The 23,522-nt window shown below is 36.5% G+C and overlaps 1 protein-coding gene across 1 annotated transcript in view; it reads left to right on the forward strand.

The window, feature by feature from the left end:
- The first annotated feature begins 201 nt into the window (after positions 1-201).
- SEMA3D (semaphorin 3D) overlaps positions 202-23,522 on the forward strand; it is a 133,153-nt gene continuing 109,832 nt past the window's right edge. The window contains exon 1 of the mRNA XM_037066141.1: positions 202-386. Coding sequence (XP_036922036.1) covers positions 236-386 — 151 coding nt within the window. The 5' untranslated portion in view covers positions 202-235. The remainder of the gene's footprint in view (positions 387-23,522) is intronic.

Genomic DNA, 23,522 nt, shown 5'->3' on the forward strand with positions numbered 1-23,522 from the left:
TTCCACAACTGAGTAAAGCCAGACCTGAATTTTATTACTCACTTTTGATTCATTTCTCTGGCAGCAATTTGTAAGAGTAATACAAGAGAGAAGGAACAGTCATTTTTAAAAATCTATATGCATTCATACATTTATAATTTGGTAAGTCTTAGAAAATCTACAAACATTTATTTTAATATTTCTTTTCTTATTTTTAGATTGTTTCCGCTGTGTCAAAGAGAACATTGTTTTCATCATGAATGCTAATAAAGAAGACACACCGAAGTCCAGAAGCTACTGTGCTTACATTTTTAATGCCTTGATGATTCTAAGCGTGATCCAGCTATTGCCCTTGGTCATTGGAACTTCTAAACAAAATATTCCACGACTGAAGCTAACCTACAAAGGTAAACGTGTAAATGCTTTCAGGTTGCCTTTTTAATTATTGTATTCCTTTTATTCAGAAACACACGCTGACTTCACTGACCTGTTTAGAGTATTGATGTCATCTAATAAAAGTATTATAAAACAAGAAGGCCAATTATTTCTTATTATTTATTATTTTGTGAGGAAACTAGATGTCTAAACTGTGTGTGCATACACTTTTCATTCCATTGTTTACAGTTATCAACTACTTACAAACATAATTAGGAAATTTTGGTCTGTAACTTCTAATCAGTTTTTATTTTTTTAAAAAAGAAAATAAATATTATTTCATATAGCTGCCTAAATAGTTTATCCCTACAGGAAAGTTTTTAAATTTTTTTTGTTAGTTCAGTTACATAGAGGGAACGTTTTTAAACAGTAAGATATCTTCAAAAAATTAAGACACTAAAATACCTCTAACATCTCAAGCATATACATATTTTATTATTTTTAAAAGGCAGTATGAAAGGATGAAAAGGATGAAAATAGTATTTTAGAAGTGAAATCTGTTAAGGTTTAATATTTAAATTACTATAAAACAAAAATTTTATGTTATAGTTAATCTGTCTGTATGCATGTGTCTATGTATGCATAATACATATATGTACACACATATGTATGATAGAGAGAAGACAGAGAGTGCCAAGTTTGATGCACAAAGACTTATTGCTTTTGTTTTCTTTCCTGTGATGTACCCTTGGCTTCTTTAATACCTTAAGTATTGAATGTGAAGAACTCAGCCTCCTCTGTTCTGAACTTAGCAGGTAAAAATTATGCTAGTGGTTTTAATATCCTCTGATTGTTAGGACAACTTATTTTCAGTTTAAATTAAATGTCAATAATAAAAGCTAATTTGATGTCACGTGTAAGTGTAAGTGGAATTTCTGGAACAGATAAAACTACTTCCTTATGTGCTGATCAGAGACACAGCCACTATCACTAGAGTTAGTTATTTTGTACAGCTAGAAGACTATTTTGAGAGATTTTCTTAAAGACCAACAAAAATGTAATAGCCATTTTATCCATTTTAACCACTTTATGCTTTTTGATAAAGACTTAGCTTTGAACCTCTAAATCCACAGTAGCTTGTTTGGTTCTATTGTTGTATAAAGAGATTTCTCTTCAGTTGCGTATTTTGAATTCTTGTACATTTATTCATGCTGAATCTGTTTCTTGAGTAATGAGTAAGGGACCTTGGATCAGGATGTTCTATGTTTCTGGATTCTCTGTTATAAAATACATATATCTTATAACATATGTACATATATTCCTACAAGGTGGGCTTCTCACAGTGACTTCTAAGTTTATACTACAGATGAAGTAAAAATGATTTTTGAGAGATAACCTACTTCCATCTTGTAATAGTATAAACTTGTTCTGTTTCATAATCATCATGAAAGAATTCATATGTGTTAAGTATACTTATACATAGAAATCACTAGTACCTGCATTGTTTTTTGTTTGAAAAGCTCCAGAAGATGAGATAAGTAATATAACTAAAGTGGAAATGGACTTCTGAAAGGGAAGAGAAAATGAAAGTTCACTAATATATAAAGATTCGTTCCTTAAGATGAATTATAGTTTATTTTATCTTTAAACTTTTTTTGCATCTTAGATTTTAGTATTGACTTATATTTGAATGGCTTATAATAGATACAGATATAGCTCTGTCATCTATATGTTTATATACCTGTTTTTTTATTGAATTTATTGGAGTGACATTGGCTAATAAAATTATAGTAGGTTTCAGGTATACATTCCTATAATACATCATCTGCATATTTTATTGTTTGTTCACTATCCCCAGTGTATGTAGTCTGTTTTTAACTACATCCTTTTGAGTCTGGCACAACAAGAATTCAGGCATCAATATTATTTGAATCTTTTTCTCCCCTAAATCTTGCTTTCTCAAAGAATCACAGTAAACCTACAAGGCACCAGCTAGTCAACACTGAACTCACCCATATAAGACATAAGGAAGGAAACCAACCCACTTACTAGTTACTGTATACTCACCTATGCTACAATTACATACTGAGCAACAAGTATGTACCTAGCATTGTCCAAAAAAGTCGCTGTCCTCTTTAAATTTCTTTTCCCAATAGGGAAACAGATAATAACCAGGTAAACAAGTGAATATTATTTAAAATAGTGAGAAGTGTTAGGAAGATTATAAAGCAGGAGAGTTACTGGGTCCAGGAAACCTACTTAGAATATATCATGTTGAAGATTTATGGCCCCCTGAAAACCATCCTCTTTACCCATTTTATAGATAAGAAACTTGAGCCTCAGAGCCTTAAGGCCTTTCTTCAAAGCAAGAAATCCTTAATTAACTAAGTGGCAGAACTATCTTGTGTGTTTTCATCTCTCAAGTTCAAGGTCCATGCTCTTGCCACCTTGTGCCCTTGAGAGAAACATTATATGTTCAAGAAATACCAAGATATTAAAAAATCACAACATTTCACCATTACCTCTTTGGCCATATGCTATTTTCAATAGCTACCAATAGTACTAATTATTTTTTGCTCCTCAAATCTAGCATTTTCTTTTCCTGAAAAGAAACATTTGAAATTACCTTTAAAATTTGTATCTGCCATTGTATAACTAAACATTAATGTGTTTGATAGAATGGTTTTTGTTTTGTTGCACTTTTCTGAGAAATGAGTGGATAAGTCTATTTTATTTTTATTTAAAAATTACTTAGCTGTGAAATGCAGTATGTGTCTTAAGTAGAGATTCCCGGCTATTTAACTCATCTAATTCTTTTGACCTAATCTAGTATTAGTTCAGTTACTCAATTTGGTATAACAGTGGAAAAAAGTAAGTTCTGAGGCTGAACTACTAGGTATTAACTGCTATAACTAGATGTGATATATTTGTCTGTTTATTTTCTGTGCTGTAGTTTTCTTATTCATAACAGAGTAAATCTAACAGTAAATCTAAATGCATTAATTGATTTAGTTTTAATCAGGTTGACAGTATTTGGCATAGTAAGCACTTAATATAGTGTCAATTATTATTTTTTACGAAATATCATTATCATGAAAGATGTTAATGGTTGTTCCCAGGCCAAAGGTTTCCCTACATAAATAAGTTTGAAAAATATTATACATAGTTTTCTCTTGGGGGTTTATGACATACATATATTAAATTTGCTTTTGTTTACTCCCAAAGCATTTTCTGCTAGAGTTGGTTTCCCTTGGTCAAGTACCACCTACAGATTGTGAATTTATTGAAAGCACTTTCCAGGGTTTTTATCTTGTCGTCTTTTAGATGTTAATATGCTCTCACAGCTAAAAATGTCATTGTTGACTCTATAGAGTAGTGTATTTGACTACAGGGTAGCCCTTGAAGTTGGGTAAAATGAATTGTAAAATTATTCATGGGTTCAGACATGTAGTCTGGCTTCTTTCCCCCCACCAAAACAGTGGGAAAAGAAGATAGCTTGCTGTGAAAATGTTTCTCTGAAGTACTTAGTGAAGAAGCATTATCCATCTTATAGCAAGAATTCCCATATTATATATACTATTCCTATAAGGCAAGTCAACGATGGTTTAATTTTTGGTGAATGTGACATAATTGAATGGACTCACTGGTTTTCCCAGATATGTTTTTCTCTAAACTGAGGTTGTGCAGTTGGGCTTTCATAAGTTTAAGAGTTCAAGGATAATTTTATCGTGTATTTGATATTCAACTGTCAACATTTCATAACAGTAGTTTCTGAATATTCACCATGTTCCTGGCATTGTTCTGGCAACAAGGGGATGTATTGGCAAACAGAAGAGGCAAAAGTCCCTGTCATCATGTAGTTTATATTCTGATATGAAAGGCAGACCATATGTGAGTACTTTGCATAACAAGATAGAAGATGATAAGAACAATGGAGAAAAATGAATCAGGAATGTTATCTAGAGAGTGGTGAACTGTAGTTGTCCAGGAAGAGCTTACTGAGAGAGTTATGTTGTCACAAGTATTTAAAGAACAGTTTCAAGTCATGCAAATAATTGGGAAATAATTGATTTTGGCAAAAGGAACAGTGGGCACAAAGGTCCTGAGGTAAAAAGATGTCCACATGTTCAAGGATCCTAAAGAAGACAGACAGTGTGGCTGAACAGTGGGATGGTTGAAAGAAGATTGATTAAACTAGAGAGTTAACAGAAGGGAAGATGATTAGTTCTTCCACTGCTGTCATGGTTAAAATACTGATTTTTCATCGGAGTGATAGGAGAATCCACCAAAGGATTTCGAACATGGGGTAACATGATCTGGCTCTCATTATGGAATCACTCTGGTTTCAGTGTTGTGACTACGCTGAAAGGGAGAGATCAAGGAAGTAGGGTATCTGGTTTTAGGCTATGGTCATAATCTAGTGTATGGACCAGACTGGTTGCAGTGAGGGACAAAGAGGATGATGAAGGTAGAGCCAACAGTACCTGACTCCATAGGTTTTTTTGTTTGTTTGTTTTTGACTTAAGGATGAAGTTGTCATCAATTGAGATAGCAAAGAGTGTGAAAGAAGTTGCTTTGGGGAAATCAGGTGGACATGTTTGTTTGAGAAGGCTACTAGGTATCTTTGTGCGATGTCAAAAGGCATCTGAGTGTATAACTTCTGGAGTTTATGAGATGGCAATTAGAAATATGAATTTATCAGTCTGCATAACTTTTTGAAGTATATTTTACTGGTTATGCTATTACAGGTTTCCCACATTTTCCCCATTTACTCACCTGTGCCCAGTTACTCTCTTTCCCTCCAGCAATCACCCCCACTTAGTTCATGCCCATGGGTCATATACATTCTTTTGGCTTCTTCATTTCCTATACTGTTTTTAGTCTCCTCTTGTCTATTTTGTACCTACCAGTTATGTTTCTTAATCCCCGTGTCTTCATCACCATTTCCCCCTTCCTCACCCCTCTGATAACCTTCCAAATGATCTCTATATCTATGATTCTGTTCTTGTTCTAGTTGTTTTCTTTGTTTTTCTTTTTGTTTTTTAGATTCAGTGGTTGATGATAGTTGTCAGTTTGTTGTCATTTTTATGTTCATAGTTTTGATCATCTTCTGTTTCTTAAATAAGATCCTTTAACATTTTGTATAATAATGGCTTGATGATGATGAACTCCTTTAGCCTTACCTTGTCTGGGAAGCACTTTATCTGCCCTTCCATTCTAAATGATAGCTTTGCTGGTAGAGTAATCTAGGTTGTAGGTCCTTGCTTTTTAACACTTTGAATACTTCTTTTCAGCCCCTTATTGACCGCAAAGTTTCTTTTGAGAAGTCAGCTGATAATTTAATGGGAATTTCTTTGTAGGTAACTCTGCATTTCTCTTGCTGCTCTTAAGATTCTTTCTTTATCTTTAACCTTTGGCATTTTAATTATGATGTATCTTTGTGTGGTTCTCTTTGGGTCCAATTTGTTTGGGACTCTCTTTGCTTCCTGAACTTGTGTGTCTGTTTCCTCTGCCAAATTAAGGAAGTTTTCTTTCATTATTTTTTCAAATAAGTTTTTAATTTTTTGCTCTTTCTCTTCTCTTTTGGGCATATCCTATGATTCAGATGTTGGCATGTGTGGAGATGTCCCAGAGTCTTCTTATTCTCTCCTCATTGTTTTGAATTCTTGTTTCTTCACTTTGTTTTGGTTGACTGTTTTTTTCCTTCTGTATGTTCCAAATCATTGATTTGAAGCCCAGCTTCCTTCCGTTCACTGTTGGTTCTCTGTGGATTTTTCTTTACTTCACTTAATGTATCCTTCATTTCTTCCCTTATGCTTTGCCTCCCATACTCAGTGAATTCTCTGAGCATCATTATCACCAGTGTTTTGGACTCTGTATCTGGTAGGTTATTTCTCTCCATTTCATTTAGTTCTTTTTCTGGGGTTTTTGTTCTGCTCTTTCACTTGAGCCATATTTCTGTGTCTCCTCACTTTGTTGTCCTTCCTATGCTTGTTTCTGTATGTTAGAGCTGCTTTGTCTCCCTGTCTTGATATACTTGTTGCATTGTATGGGGTAGAGCCTTAGGTAATCGCCAGGGCAGGGCAACATGCTTCACAGCTTTGTGGCCCTGTATATGTGGGGGAGGGGTTGGAGAGAGGGCAGTGCTGCTGCCTGGCTGCTGGAGGCTTGCTCAGCACTTGCCCTGTTTCCAGTCACTTCTTCCACTTTCCCCTATTTGACTGGAGCCCCTCTAGCTGTTGCCCTGGTGGTGGTTCCCAGAGTGGGTGGGTTTGCTTATGTTCTAGGACGATGAAGTCCCTTTAAACAGACTCTCCTGAGAAACTGGCAGTTTCTTCTGCTACCCCACCCCCCACTAGTTTTTACTACCAGAAGTTGTGAAGGCATTATTTTCTGAGCACTGGAACCTGGGATGCATGGTCTGGCCTGGGGCTGGGACTGCTCTCTCTGCAGGTATCTCTCCCGATTCTTATCCATCACATATGAATGTGGGACCCCCATTCTGCCAGCTGCTGCCTCCTCAACACTGCCACACTGTGACCTCTGCACCCTGGTTTCCCATCTCATCCCCTTCAACCTGTCTGGATGAATATGTCTTCTTTAAATCCTTGGTTGTCAGACTTCCATACAGTTCAATTTTCTGGCATTTCTGGATGTTTTTTGTTTTGAGGTTAGTTGTGATCCCTCTTATGGTTGTGCAAGGAGGCAAAGCATGTCTACATACACCTCCATCTTGACCAGAAGTCCTAGCCTATAGGTATTTTTAAATTTATGAGACTGTGAGATGACAAAAAGATATAGAAGAATATGAAGGATTGAGTTCTGGAATACCCTTAACTCAGGAGTTTAAAGAAAGAGGGCATTAGCATCACAGTGAACTGAAGAGAATTACCCGGGTATGTAGGAAAGAAATCAGGAGTTGTAGTATAGAGGAAGTTAAATAAAGAAATTAAAGAAAAAGGGGTTATCAGCAGTGTCATATGCAGCTAATGTGTTATGAAAGATGACAAATAAAGATCAATATTAGCCCTGGCTGGTATAGCTCAGTGGATTGAGTGCAAGCCTGGGAACCAGAGGATCACGGTTCAATTCCCAGTCAGGGCTCATGCCTGGGTTGCAGGCCAGTTCCCAGCAGGGGACCCACGAGAGGCAACCATACATTGATATTTTAAAAAAGATTAATATTAGATTTAACATCAAAAGTCCATTGTTGTTGATGAGAGCAGTATCTGAATGTAGGAGCTATAGCACAATTGGAATGGATTCGTATCAGCATAGTCTAAGGGGTTAGAGACAACTATAGGTACTTTTTTCAAAAACTTTTCCTGTAAGGGAGGCATGGGTAATAGTAGCTGGAAGGACAGTGTGATCAAGAGACCTGTTTTTCATGTGCTAAGTCAGTACCAGCATATTTATATACTAATTGAAATGATCCAGGAGAGGAATACTTGATGATTTAGAAGAGGTGGGGATAATCCATCACTATTGAAGAACATATTAATGAAACTTCATTGTTCCCTCTAAAACCAACTACTTTTAGAACACAAATTAGGGAAAGTAGCTTTTTTACATAATAAACTATATCTGATTTATTTTTAGGGTTAACTATTGTCTAGATGGAAAGAGAGGGATATAAGGCACATTCAAGGTAGAATGTGGTCCTTTTGATATAGGCTGTAAGTACTCTATGTCTAGGAGATTGATATATAAGGATTTGGAAATAAAACTCTGGAAACATTAAAGAGTCCCATAAGTAGATAATTGAAAAAACTGATCCTAGTCTCCTACTCTTTTTCAGTTCAGCAGTGTTTGTACTACAGTGTGCCTGTATCCAACCCTATTTTTAATAAAAATTAAAATCTATTTCAGTGTATGCGGAGCACTGTTGTAAACATTATTGATCTGTGGAGGTTCACAAAGTGGTGGACATTGCACAATAATATGAAATAATGTATGCTGTCATATTGCCATACAGCTATCATTACAAAAACATCCCTGGAATGAAGAAGATAATAAAAATCACTAGGGTCTTCAATGGCCAGTTTTGTCCTCCTGGCAGGGTCCATGAGAGCTATGTCATGAGACATTTTGGATGTGTCTGTGGTTGTGCAAAATGTGGAAGGGACTTTAGAAGGACGATAGCTTAAGTAAAGGCATTTGGGGGGGGGGGTGGAGAGAGTGGATTAAATCCAGTCATTTATTTATTTGATTAAAAAGCTTTTTTTGAACAGATCATATATGTAGTTGGTTATTATTCTATTAATTATTGAGGAGATAAATTTTTTTATATACAACTGCTTGTTTCATAACTTCACTTATCTAAAATATGGCTAATGCCTTCAGTCTTATTAAAGAAATTTTTTTACAGTAGAATTCTTCCAATTCATGTGTATATTTATGGATATTTTAAAACGAATGTTATTGGGTCTTTTTTAAACAAAAAATGACAAATAGTTTTCTGTTTCTTTTTTTAAAATATATTTTACTGATTATGCCATTACAGTTGTCCTATTCCCCTCCACCCTGCACACCTCTCCCCGACCATCCCCCCCTTTCATTTACGTCCATGTGTCACAAGTTCTTTAGATTCTATATTTCCCATACTGTTCTTGCCCTGCCCCCTGTCTATTTTCTACCTACCATCTATGCTACTTGTTCGCTGTACCTTCTCTCCACTTCTCCTCCTCCCACTCCCCTGTTGCTAATCCTCCATGTGTTCTTCATTTCTAAGGTTCCGCTCCTGATCTAGCTGTCCTCTTAGTTTGCTTTTGTTTTAGGTGTGGTTCTTAATAACTGTGAGTTTGCTGTCCTTTCACTGTTCATATTTTTATCTTCTTTTTCTTAGATAAGTCCTTTTAACATTTCACATAATAAGAGCTTGGTGATGATGAACTCCTTGAATTTGATCTTATCTGAGAAGCACTTTATCTGCCCTCCCATTCTAAATGAAAGCTTTGCTGGATAAAGCAATCTTGGCTGTAGGTCTTTGGATTTCATGACTTGGAATACTTCTTTCCAGCCCCTTCTTGCCTGGAAGGTCTCTTTTGAGAAATCCGCTGACAGTCTGATGGGAACTCCTTTGTGGGTGACTGTTTCTTATCTCTTGCTGCTTCTAGAACTCTCTCCTTCATTTTAATCTTGGCTAATGTAATTACGATGTGCCTTGGTGTGTTCCTTCTTGGGTCCAACTTCTTTGGGACTCTCTGAGCTTCCTGGATTTCCTGGAAGTCTATTTCCTTTGCCAGACTGGGGAAGTTCGCCTTTATTATTTGTTCAAATACGTTTTCCACTCGTGGCTGTTTCTTTCCCCCTTCTGGTACCCCTATAATTTGGATGTTGGAACATTTAAAGATGTCCCGGAGGTTCCTAAGCCTCTCCTTATTTTTTTTTTTTTTGTTCATTCCTTTCTGTTTGGTCATTTTTTTCTTCCGTCTGGTCCACTTGTTTGATTTGAGTCCCAGTTTCCTTTCCATCACTATTGGTTTCCTGTGCATTTCTCTTCATTTCAATTAGTTTAGCCTTCATTTGTTCCTCTAATTTGTGACTAAAATTAACCAATCTGTGAGCATCCTGATCACCAGTGTTTTGAACTGTGCATCTGAAAGGTTGGCTACTTCTTGGTCCCTTAGAATTATAGGCTCTGGGACTTTGAGCTGTTCTTGAGCCATAATGTTTTGGTCTGTTCCCACCTGTTATGTATGAGGGGTGGAGCCTTAGGTGTTCACCAGGGTGGGGTGACCCAGTCGCAGGGTTGTGATGCTATACGTGGGGGTGGGGTCGGGAAAATATGGTGCTCCGCTCTCTCAGATTTCTGTCTCCTCTGTGGCTTCCCACAAGCAAATTGGGCCCCTCTGGTGCTGGTTCCTGGGTGCGTGGGCTTGTGCACCCTCCAGGACCCTGTGGGTCTCTCCAACAAACTCTCTGTGAGCCTGGGAGCCTCTCCCAGCACCCCGACCCTGAAAGTCTTTCCAATTGGGACTTTCAGGCTCTAATTCCCGTTGCTGGGGCCCTGGCCTGAGAGGTCTGTCTTACTGTTTGCTCCTTCACTTGGTTTATCTGCACGTGAATGTGTGACCACAGTCAGCCAGCCACCCTGCGCCCTCACTGGTTCCGCCTGTCGCCACCCCACGCTTGGGATCCGCCAACCTCTGCAGCCCATGCTCCTGAGTTGGTACCCAGGGATCTTTCCTGCCCGACCCCGCTCCAATGCTGACTTCACCCCTCTTACCAGTCTGGCTGAATGGTTCGTTGTTGTCCAACTTCTGTACAGTTCAATTTTCTTTGTTTTGGCTCCATTTTTGTTACTAAAACCACATTGTCTTTAAATTTAGTTGTGCGAGGAGGCACAGTGTTTCCACCTACTCCTCCATCTTGGCCAAGCTTTCTATTTCTTAAGAACTAGTAATATACATTTTGCATTTTTGTAAGAATCCATTAAACATGTTGACTTAATTCTATTAAGTCAAAAAAGCATAAATTAGAATTACAACGCTTTTTACTCATAAAGAGATTTATTTGAGTAAAGTCAAAGTGTGCTAGACACAGTAGAAAATATAAGATTTCAGTAATTCCAATGAAATGATGAAGTGGGAGAAACAATTGGAAATAACTTGTCAGTGCGTATATCATATTCCATAAATGTAAGCAGAGTTATTTTGAAGAAGAGTTTTGTTTTTCTAAATGGCTAATAGGGATTAGAGTTAGAAGACATAGATAACTTTTAGCTCTTTCTCTGGCATGTACTTTTCATGCTGCATTAGCATAATTATTTGCTCTAAGTCAAGGTTTTCTTATTTGGAAATTAGCGATAACGCTGGTTCTCCTTGCCATCAAATTAAATAATGTGGGGAAGGCTTGATGGATGTTGTAAAGGACCAAATGGATGTTATGTCAGGCTTCAAAGGGAGAACAAATATATGTTATTGAATTCATTGAAGTAAGATATGAAGAAAATTTAAGGTCTTTAAAAATATAATTATATTTCAGCATCACGGGTAGAATTTCTGCAGCCACTGATAACAGGAAATTTACTTGGGAGTCAATAATAAATCATAACTTGTCATCTTTGTATCTTCCTTTCAGGTTAATGCATATTAAACAAATGTATTTTCTTTCTTGTATGAAAAAATGAAGGAATGTTTATATACATACTGGTTTAAATTAAGCAGGTCATTTATCACTTAATAAGTCAGGGGTGTACAAATTTGAACAATGTAGAAATGTGAAGAAAAAGAAAAAATAATTTTGGTCATCTTGCATAAATTACTACATTCCATTACTGAAGAGTTTGAGAAACACTTGTGTAAAGAAGGAAAGAGTCCAGCTCCTCCCTGCATTGGGCCAGTAGCATCAGCATAACCTGGGAGCTTGTTAGAAATGCACAGTCTCAGGCTCCCACCCAAACTGCTAAATGAGAATCTTGTTTAAACAAATATCCCCGCTGATTTGAATGCTTGCTAAATCCCGAGAAGCACTGCGGTAGAGTGTTTTCCTTCATAACCTTCCTCTTCCCCACCAACACCTGAGCATTTGAAGATCCTAATGGGAACTTCTTATGACTGCAGCACCTGAGAGCCATAACTGGGTCTTCAAATGGCACTCTAACCTCTCCAGGTTATTACTGTTACTGTTATTACTTTATCCTCACCCAAGAACATTTTTTTCAGTGCTTTTAGAGAGGGGGGCAGGGAGAGGAGAAAGGAGAGAGAGGAACACTGATGCAACAGAGAAGCATCAGCCGATTGCCTCCCATATGTGCCTGGACCAAGACTGTGTATTGGGAATCAAATCCACAGCCTAGGTATGTGTGCAGACTGGGAATTGAACCTGCAGCCTTTTGGTTACAGGACAATGCTCCAACCTTTCCAAATTATTTATAAGTCTGTAATAAATCCTGATTTAGGTGGAAGGTAGATAAACCAATGCAAACAAGAATCACTACTTTGAAAAATCATTAGTTAAATGTTTATTAGACTTATTAGACTATTAAACATTTAACTAATAAACACTAGTTTATTTAACTAATGTTTATTAGTTAAGTGTTTAATAGACTTATGTTTATTAGACTTATGTTTTCAACTTCTGTGAACAGAAATTCAATGGAAATATCAGAAAATGTCATTTTAAAAGATAGTACTATATACATATTATTTATAAATATGAAGGTGAATAAAAATGGTCATGAATTACAATAGTGATTTAGGAATGAATTATTCTTATTTGCAAGCACTTCTAGTCTTTTTAAGGGACAAAATAACTGCAAAAAGATTAATGCAATGGGACAAGGGTAAATAAAAATAAATATTTGGAAGAATTTCAGAGGCTGTTTGGTATGTAATTGAGTTTTGGACATTGGGGGAAACTTAGGGTTTACCAAATGAAGTGTATTCTGGCACTGGAGAATTTTGGTCATGAAATTGATCTAACTTGATTGTGATTTATGGGGGGGGGAAATAGAATCGGCAGCATTATGTGTTGAGGATTGGCAAGAGAAGGCACATGGAACAAGGTTGTTTGTGAGCCTGTTACAGTAATTTAGAGAAGTAGTAATATGGATCTTAGCTTAGCTGACAATAAGAATAAATATTTGATGAGAATAGGAAATTTGCATGACAGAATTTATAATGCTTTAAATTTAGCTGGAGGTTGGCATAAGTGAAAGGAAATAGACTTAGAGGTACCAATTATTTCAATATGGGGAAAAAAGAGCAGAGGAACACAGAAGAAAAACTGAAAGTGATTCTGATAATTTGAGTCTCTGGTCTAGGTTACGTCATTGAATCATTCAAGTCAGTAGAATAAGATGGTTGCAGAAAAATGACAATACCAAGCAGGCTGTTGGAGATTTTGAACTGTGACTTTGAAGAGGCAGTGGGGTTTAAGTGTATCTATTTTGAAGTCATAAGTAAGGAACTAATGATTTATGACAGGAAAACAATTAGTGGGACACATTATTTTATTTCTTAGGTTCTATAAATACTGCCTGAATTTCAGAAAAACATTATTTTATGATGCCTTTTTAATCCCCCTCTTGGAAGTTGGTGCATATTCTGAAGCAAATTCTCTGCACACCAATACCAGGATTATCTCCTTGGGCAGTCGATCAGAGGACCTTTGTGGAGAAAATAGAGAGAAAAGTTCTACACATAATTGGCATCTGTTTATTCTGAATGAGTGGTCAAACTAAAAATTTTCTGAATGAATGGAAATTAAATTTCAGATCAGACTTCACATTGAATACTCAGCATGATAAATGAAAACCAAGAACAAACCAAGACATATTCAGGCCAAATATTTTAAATTTCATAACAACAATGGTGAGGTGGTGATTCAAATAACTACCAGGGAAAATTTAAGACACATTCGTAAACTTGGGAAACAGATAGCATCAGACTTCTTAACTGTGCTTTCGGAAGCTGAAAGACAGTGTACAATGCCTCAGAGTTCTGAGGATGAATGCTGTTCAACCCAGAATTCTGTAGTTGCCCCAACTAGCAATAAAAATAAATTAGAAACATTTTCATGCATGGAAAGTTGACAAACTTTAAGACTCAGTCAGCATTTTTTAGGAAATGTCTGGAGATATGCTCAGCAAAATAAGCAGATAAGTCAAGGGGGAAGACATGGGATCTGGGAATGATGAGTTTTATGGGAGAAGAGAGGTAGAAGGCGGGTCAAAACAGTCATTGCTTGGGTTAGAGAACAGTCAGTCCCGATTATAGAAAGATAAAGAAGGACTCCTATCTCCAGGAGAAGAAGTTAAAACACTGACAAAATTTTGTTTGAAAATTTTATGGAGGCATTTTTCAGAATGTGTGGAAAGATTTAAATAGAAAAGTGAGCAAGTGTAACAATTAGGAAATTATTAATAAAAACAACATTTTTTTTTCAAGAAGGTACAACCAGAAAACAGTACTTTTCTAAATAAGGAAGAATATTCACCTTGCAATAGTCCTGGAATCGTGGAATACATGTTTTATAAAAGTGGACATAGCATAATGTCAAGAGGTTTTTCGGAAAGAAAGGGCTGGAATAAAGAAGATAAAGTTTTCAACATCTGTGAACAGAAATTCAATGGAAATGTCAGAAAATGGCATTTTAAAAGATAGTGCTATATACATATTATGTATAAATATGAAGATGAATAAAAAATAAACCACTAAATGTGTTAATATGAGGCTAGATTGGGGGTGAACAGAGGATGAGAGAAGAGATGGATGGGTTTATATATGCCTTTTAACATTAGTTTTTGATATGCACATGCTTAACTCTGATTGATACAGTTTTTAAAGTAATATTTAAAAATATTGCTATGTTTTCAGTTATTCTCATAACTCTTTGCTCTATAAAATAATTTGTGGTGATCTCAACTTGAGGAATTATTTGCTCCAGTCACATTTGTCTTGCTTTTTAGAATCAGTAGTAGATGGTACATTAAGGTATGACTCTACCAGTGATCCCACTTCTGGGAATATAAGAATCTAAGAATCTCAAAACACCAATAAGAAAGTGTATATGCACTGCTATGTTCATAGCAGCATTAGGTAAAATAACCAAGATCTGGAAACAGCCCAAGTGCCCATCAGTAGATGAGTGGTACATCCACACAATGGAGTACTATGTGGCTATATAAAAGAAAAAACTCTCACTATTTTCAACAACATGGAAGGACCTGAAGATTATTATGGTAAGTGAGTAAAGCAGTCAAAGATAAATATAATGTGATCTCACTTATATGTGGAATCTAATGAACAAAATAAACTGACAAACTAAATAGAATCCAAGGCATAGATACATGGAACCGACGGACAGATCTCAGAGGGGAGAGCAGGGAAGAGACTGTAAGAGATCAGTCAAGGAACATAAATGCATAGCCCATGGACACAGACAATAGTGTGGGGAAGGCCAGGGGAGGGGGCAAGGAGGCTGGGTGGAGGAGGGCCAAGGGGGGGAAAATGGGGGACATCTGTAATAGTGTCCACAATAAAAAACTAAATATGCATACTTGATTGAAAACAAATCCACATTTATTTGCAACATGGTGTTTTAATTTTAAAAATGTCTTGAAATTTGAAAAGGGAGACATTCTCAAAACTTTGATGGGGTTAAAAAAAATTGTCAAAGTACAGTCAGTCTTCCCCTGAATTACCCTCTCAACTATTTCACAGGAAGTTTATGATCACTTTGTTCTTCTGGAAATGTACTAGGTACTTATGATGCTAACTTTTTTAATAGGTCAATAGGAAAAATTACCATAGCAAACCTCTTTCTTATGCAAAGTAAGATTTTAAAGGGTCTTGTATCATAAATTATGAATCTCGTGCGATGGGTTATATAAAGCATCTACTATTGAAAGCTATCCAAGTAAGAATAAACCCATGATTTAAAAGCATGGAGGTAGGTGGAAATGTGACAGTGTAAAATTGTCGCACTCCCACCCTACCTCCTGTCCTGGCACGAGCATACCTCTGATGATGTCACAGGCTCTATTTGTTTCTGATTTATGTTTCCCTATTGCGGTATCATCTGGCTTATTATTGACATAGATAATGATCTAAGACCTAACAAACCAAAGGGTCTCCAACATTCCACTGCAGAAGATTAAATGAGAATATTATTTATTTATTTTTTCTAACCGGGACTTCATTTGCAGAAGGAAAACATGGTTAGACTTCTCCCCTAGGAAGGTATAATGATAATATAACATGCACCTGTAATTTTGAAGTAGGCTTTTGTAGGGATTTGAGGTTGATTTTTTTATATTGGTAAAGTTCTATTTACTTCAAGTTTTTTTAATGTTTAATTCCACCCTAATACAAATAATTTAATCTAAATCATAAAAACTTTTGAAATGTTTTCAGAAAAAATGATAGGAATCATTTATTGAATAATTTCTGTGTATCAGGTATTATGAAACATTTTAAATAATTTATCTTGGTCCTTACAACAATGTACCAGGAATATTTCAGTGTTAATTATCCTCATTAACATATGAAGAATCTAAGGGTTAGGGAGTCTAAAGAACCTACCTAAGGTTCCATAGGTGGTAAGCAGCACATCCAAAAACAAGTCCCGGCCATGGGGTCAGGTGCTTTAGCGCCAATTCTGTGTGATGGCAACAGGAGAAATACTCCTGATGTGAAGCTGAGTAGTAAGGAGAATAATCGCCTATGGAGGACGTGAGTAGCACTCCCCGAGTCTTGCCTCACGCCCCAGCTACAGTTCTCCACCTCAGATCTTCAATGGGACATTCAGCCACCATGTGTTCATTTACTTTTTTCAAATCACCTTTTCATTGTTTTTCTATTACAGTTGTCTCACTTTTTCCTCCTTTGTTCTCCTCCATCCATCCATCCCACTCCCCTCCCCTCCCCGCCCCCACCCTGCCCTGCTCCCAGTATCTTTTTCTTTATATACTTGATAGTTTTTGATCAATTAGCTCTGGAGACTAAATGTATATATGGGGTGGGCAAAAGTAAGTTTACTGTTGTTTTATGGAAAATAATACAGTAATTAATAAATGATAGTACAAAAATAAATTGTTTTGTGTACTCACGACTATAAACCTACTTGTGCTCAGCCCTGTATATAGAGGTTCATTGGTATTTTTGATAGGTGGGGGTAACCAAAATCTTTTCATATGATCTTAAGCCTCAGAAAATCAATTGGAAGTGGTGGAGCCAATTTAAAATAAATTAATTTTCCGAAGGTTTAATCCAAGAGAGGATTCATGCTTTGCCTTGAAACAAAGCTAGAGAAGCAAGTACAATTCACAAAGGGACTCAGTGAGCCACAACATTAGGGACTAATTTTCATCTTGGAATAAACAGTTTGCTCTCTTGACTCAATTCCTGATCCAAACTGAGAGTAGGCTTTTTCTTTCTTTCTTTTTTTTCTTTTCTTTTTTATGTGGGGGGTGGAGGGGGAATGCTTTGGTAGCCAAAACATTTCTGGAAACTATGGGAAGAATGAATTTCATAAACGGAATTTTTGGATACTAATAGGCAGCATGAAGGCCCTGGGAATTCAAAGATTAAGGGGGGGGGAGCTGAATTTATGGTGGAGGCAGGAATGGAAACCTCTTCACTTTTTAAACTTAACTTTGCAGAGAACACACTGGAGATGTGACTGTATTTCAGAAACCTCAGAACTGCCCTACTGATATAATGGCTATTTCCTTGAGGGAAAAGAGGAGAGAAGGTGGGGCAAGAATTTGTGCTGACTATCTGAGATGGAGGGGAAGGACGACTCATTTTGATCTGAATCCATTTTTGCTCGTAAGCTATCTCTGCTGAGAAGGTTTTCTCTCCTTACACTGGAGTAGATTGGAAATTGACTTTCCCTAAAGTGCTTTTTTTTTTTACCCCATGAAGTTCTGCCTTTAATAACTTTGATTTTCTTCTTTAAAAAAAATCTTCCTCTTAAGTGCCTTTTTTAAGACTATGGGAAACCATTTTTTAGCTATGTAGCCTTCTCATGAGAGAACTTGTCACCTCCACTCGATTCAGGATTTCTGGCAATAAATGCAGGGTTTCAAGTGTATGGAATCTCATTCACTTAACAGTCAAACATTGAGAGTCTTTGTGGCTTAATCTTGAATTTATTAGATTGAAAGGAACTAACCACTCCTTTCCTTTCTGGGGTAAAGAGGAAGAATACAGACCATCAGGTCAAATGTTTCTTCAGGCTGAATGAACAGTTGTATTAAGAGACATTAAAAGGGAGACACAAAGAATTCTTTTCAGAACAAACTTTTAATTCAAATAGGAGCAGGGATTATGGGATTTTTAGCCTGCCCCTCACATGGAGGGGCACCTGGCTGTGATGTGAGATTTATTGTCACCGTGCTTCACCACGAAGAGCAGATTGGTTTTGTGAAGGCTACTTCACTGAATCAGTCACCTGTGCATCAAACAGGATTATTGATGTGATCGTTTAGCTCTAGTTGCTTTGGACTGTATTTCTGTTCTTCCAGAAGCTTGGAGGCTACCTGCCTCCAGGAACAAGGCAATGCCACAGATAAGTGAATGACTGTTACCTGATATATCTTCAATTTTCGCAAAGTGAAATATAGGGTTCTAATGCTATTGAACTCCAATGCTGAAAGGAGCTTAGTGATCATTTGGTTTTTCTACCCACATGTATTGAGGAGAGAAGAAGTGTAGCATTATTTGGCTTCCTGAACAAATAAAACTAGAAGTTCTTTCCATTTTACTATCAAATATGTTTAAAAATCTACTACTTTAAGTATATTCTTTGTCCAAAATATATTTTAATTTTCATTGTGGATGAGCATTTCCTTTCCACTAGCATGTAAGTTCTGTGAGAGTGCATGTGCAGAGTACCTGGTGATCTCAGATGAGTCAGCATTTGCCTTTAAAACTCAAATTTGATGCAAGTCCTGACTCACTTTTTTTGTGCTAGAAATGCAAAATTATTCTCAGTAAAGTTATTAACTATATGTGGGAAACACACAGTTTTTCCTGTGACTTTTGGTTGGATATCAGGAGTTGTCGATGAGACTCTGGGCATACTCTTGAGAAAAATGCACACATCCATACAAAATCATGAAAATATCATGTTGTTTATAGGATTTTTGGATCTTTATAACCATTCTGTTGCTCTGTAATGGTTTATTGATTGTGGGTCATAAACAATTTGTCTGTCATCAATTAAAATCCATCATGTGCATGGTTTCCAGATTTCAGAAAAAAAAATCAGTTTGTAGAATTTCCAAGAATGTATTGCTAGAACACAAGTGGGGATTTGGGGGCCTGGGTGATTGAATGAGATTAGAAATGGAGAACAAGGTGATAGGACAATGAATTTCTAAAAGAACAGTTAGGGATTACTGTGGATTAAGGTTTAGGTGGGCAGAACAAAGAGTGCATTTATGGCAAAGTTCAATGCTGTGTCGTCTGAGAAGAGGTGGGGCTGCTTAAGTGAGAGCAGTGCAGGCTTCCTCTGAGAGGCATGTGAGAAGCAACACACTCACCCAAGGGGGGAAAAATGACAGAGTTCTTGTTCAAAAGGCTTATGAACTTTGGAGAGTCATTAAAAGTTGCCTGAGAGTTGCCATTCAGGAGAAGAAAAAATAAAGCTCTGAAATATCTTGCCAAATTATTAGTATTTAATTTTCATGAATTTTCAGCCTCCAGAGCCAGCACTCATTTCTGATTCTTGAATTCCTGGGAGTGTGTGAGCTCTAGGTGTTAAGATGCAGGCTCTGAATTTAACCTTTTTTCCTTGCCTTGGCTTTAGTCAATGATCCTGTGGAAACACAAATCACTTTGCTTAGTTTGGCAGAAATGCAAGAGAGATAAGCTGCTTGGGGAAGGGGGAACCTGTTCCAATGCCTGTCCCAAGGTCTTTTTAAAATGTGTGCGTCAGCCTGAGAAATTTTCATATGTAATGCCTAAGTCTAATTATTTAGTTTGGCTACAAAGGGTTGGCAAAGCATGCTTTAATGATTTTGATGCTAACATTGTCACAAGGCAACATTAAATCATTTTGAAATGATAATACATCAGGTTAGTCACTATTTTTGCAGCTGTTTTTCTTTGTTAAATTTGTTTGAAACTGAACCCAATAGAACTTGTTATGCTAAAGGAAAATACAGCAAAAGACTATGTCAACTTTATATCTCTTTTCTTCGTTGTGTAAGTAGAAACAAGAAATGAGATGCACCATTCTGAAACATCCTCCTCCTCCTATTGGCATTGCTTTAATTTAGGACTCACCATCCAGTAGAGAATTCTGGGTAGTTTCCCTGTCCTCACCTTTCCTGATTCTTATCCATTCTGAACACAACAGCCAGAATTATTCTCTGACACTCAGGTATAGTCTTTGTCATTTTTCTGCCTAAAATATTTCAGTGGCTTCCAGTTACTACACCATCACCAATTCCCCAGCCTGCCATCTTGGGCCCCGATTATCTGGAGGCTGACTTATGTCCATCCTTATGTCTCACTGACTCCACATATTCTCTCTGCGCCAGCATGGCAAACTGCTTCAATCCACAAATATTTATGAAGTACTTAATTTGTCTCAGACTCCAACGAGCAAGGTGCTAGGGATTCAAAGTTAATTTTACAACGTGGCCTTTGCCCCAATGGAATTGACATTCCAGAGTAGGAGAAATATTAAAAATGCAGTATATATCTGCAATGTATGGTCATACATGTATGCTCTTGTACATTCCAGTGTCATTCTGCCTGGCATATAATTTTCTTTGCATCTTTCCTGTGAGGTTTCTATAGGCCTTTCAAGACGGTTCTCAAATATTGCTTTCTTTTTTAAGATGATGCACTATTAACTATTGAAAATATTTAGTGATGTTTTGTATATACTCCTATTAGAACTTATTTCACTTGTGTTGTATTTTATATGCATATCTATTGGCTCATTGATCTGTGAGCCCCTTGGGGCAGGACTCAGTCATCATCCCACAGCCTCAAGTATGTGCTCAATCCCTGACACGTACTAGATTCTAATACAGGTTTGTGGACTCAATAGCCTTTTCCTATTTTTTCCAATATTATAAACATGGTGATGTTTTAATCTCCATAGGCAAAGATGATGAGATAATATTTTTCTTTAATAGAACATATTTGGTTCAAACTAGAGTTTAATAAATATGTTCAAAGTAACAGTTAATATTTATTGAACTTTTCCTGTCTTCAAGGCATTGTTCTAAGAGCTTTATATAAATTACCTCATGAGAATTATGTGAGTTTGAATACATTATGAATTTCTTTTGTAGATTTTGCATAGATTTAAAAACATAGGTCATCATCATTATAATGACTCACTGTTACATAGCACTTACCGTGTGCTGGGCACTGTTCTAATGCTTTATGTATTAACCCATTTATTCCTCACACCTACATCATTTATTATATAGATTTTATTATTATTCCCTTTTATAGATGAGAAAACTAAGGAACAGAGAAGTTCATTGTCTTGTTCTACCACACAGCCAGACTCACGCGGCCATGGTGTCATCTAGGTGGTCTGGACCTCCAGCTTCTGCTCTTCCTCATTAGGCTGACTGTGTCTCATTCGTAGCTAACATGCAGTTCATGGCTCAATAGAAGTTGATTATTATCCATGGACACTTGAAATAACAAGGATTTGTATCAGATAACCTCCTTTCCTCTATTAATTGGGTCAATATATACTCTTGGAAATCCCCTTACATACTCTCCATTTTGTTCATTTCATTCTTGAAATCCCGTGGGAGGAAGATAATTGCCTGATTGAATAAAGGTTTATGGGTAACGGTTTCTTCTGTTAAGATTTCAGATCACCTGGCTGGTGTAACTCAGTGGATTGAACATGGGCCTGTGAAGCAAAGGGTCGCCGGTTTGATTCCCAGTCAGGGCACATGTCTGGGTTGGAGGCCAGGTCCCCAGAAGGGGACACATGAGAGAAAACCACACATTGATGTTTCTCTCCCACTCTTTCTCCTTCCCTTCCTCTCTCTCTAAAAATAAATAAAAAAATAAAAAAAATTAAAAGACCTTAGATCATATCAGTCTTATCTACTCTCTTTGTTCCATTCTTCTCTCCTTGATTCTACTTTATAATGAGTATGGACTATTCTTTTTATATATAAGCCTGCAACAACAGGTTTACTGCATTTGAAGGTGCTAAAATATATTTTTTCATTGTGTCTCTGGTCTGAAAACCTACTAAAGTTTTTTTAGCTTAGTAGGAAAGTATTTAGTAACAAGGGTGTCCAACCTTTTGGCACCTCTGTGCCACACTGGAAGAAGTATTGTCTAGGGCCACACATTAAATACATTGCAACTTGTAATCACACAAAAATCTCATAGCATTTTAAGTATATTTATGATTTTATGTTGGACCATATTCATGGCTTCCTAGGCTTCACGCAGCCCATGGGCTGCAGGTTAGGCACCCCTGACAGAGTTCACACTATCCAATATACAGAAAACATGATTCATAAATATTAATAAGGTATTTATGTTTGGTGAAGCTAAATTCAAGAATTCTGATAGTATCACCTCTTCAGCATACAGCCTTTTGGTCTGTCAAAACTAAGACAGAATCTATCTTAGTGTCGAAGGGAAATGACATTTAATCATTGTAAAATAGAAAAGAGAGTGAAGGAAATTCTCAAAAATATCAAATAATAATGAAGCCCACCATCCATGAATAGAATGCACAGGTTTTAAATGTAAGGGACTCAAATATCCTTTTTACCCAGGCTGAAACTGCCGTGGATACATTTTAGAAGTATGTTTAGATGCCTGTTTCTGAGATATATCTTTTTATCTTTCTCATCAATTAATAATGAATTACTTGAAATGATTTTGTTATAAAGTCCAGTAACATAAAATGGACTTTAATATGTGATGAATGATATTATTACCTTACTAGTATTTAATACTCTAGAGCCTTAAAAATTAGAGGGTATGATAAGTACTTGGGGTAAAATCTGGGAAGATTTGGGTTCCTGTAATCCCAGACCTAGAGTTAAATGAGCATCGGTCTATATCACGATTATAAAAAAAAAAAAACAAAAACATTAAGACCTATAGACAAGAGTCAAACAGAAATGGAAACTGACGTTGAGGTTTATTATCAGCTTCGCCCAGCACCTGGTTTTGTGAGTTTAGGGCATGTCGTTAACTTTTCTGGAATGAAATAACCTGCATTTATAAAATCATGAATTTGTATGAATTGATTTTCAAGGTCCCATCCTGCTTTAACATTCCGCTTCCATTATGGGTTTAGGATCATATCTCCTTCAGAATCTACTTTTTTGGACTCAGCCTCTTTGCTCCTTTCTGAGTATAGGACGCAGGTGCAGTGTAATTTCCCAAACATGGGCCATCAGTCTAAACACCATCAAAAGCAGGAGGGGAGGGAATGCTGTGACTTTTACCACACACGTAGGTTGAGGCTCACTTGGCATATATTGATCAATTTAATCAATTCACAAATATTACTGCAGTTATTTTATGACTTAAGTAGTTTATTTATAACTTAAAATGTGAATAGAAGGTTGTAAAATATTTTGAATTGAATTTCTTTTGTGTCAACATGTTTTATGTTCATTTAAATATCATCCATTTTTCATAAGTTAAATATACCAATAAAATAGCATACAACAATTACATCTATTTCTAAATAAATATGTG

Source organism: Sturnira hondurensis, unplaced genomic scaffold, assembly GCF_014824575.4.
Source record: "Sturnira hondurensis isolate 20B ecotype Veracruz unplaced genomic scaffold, ASM1482457v3 Scaffold0016462, whole genome shotgun sequence".
NCBI classification, from domain to species: Eukaryota; Metazoa; Chordata; class Mammalia; order Chiroptera; family Phyllostomidae; genus Sturnira; species Sturnira hondurensis.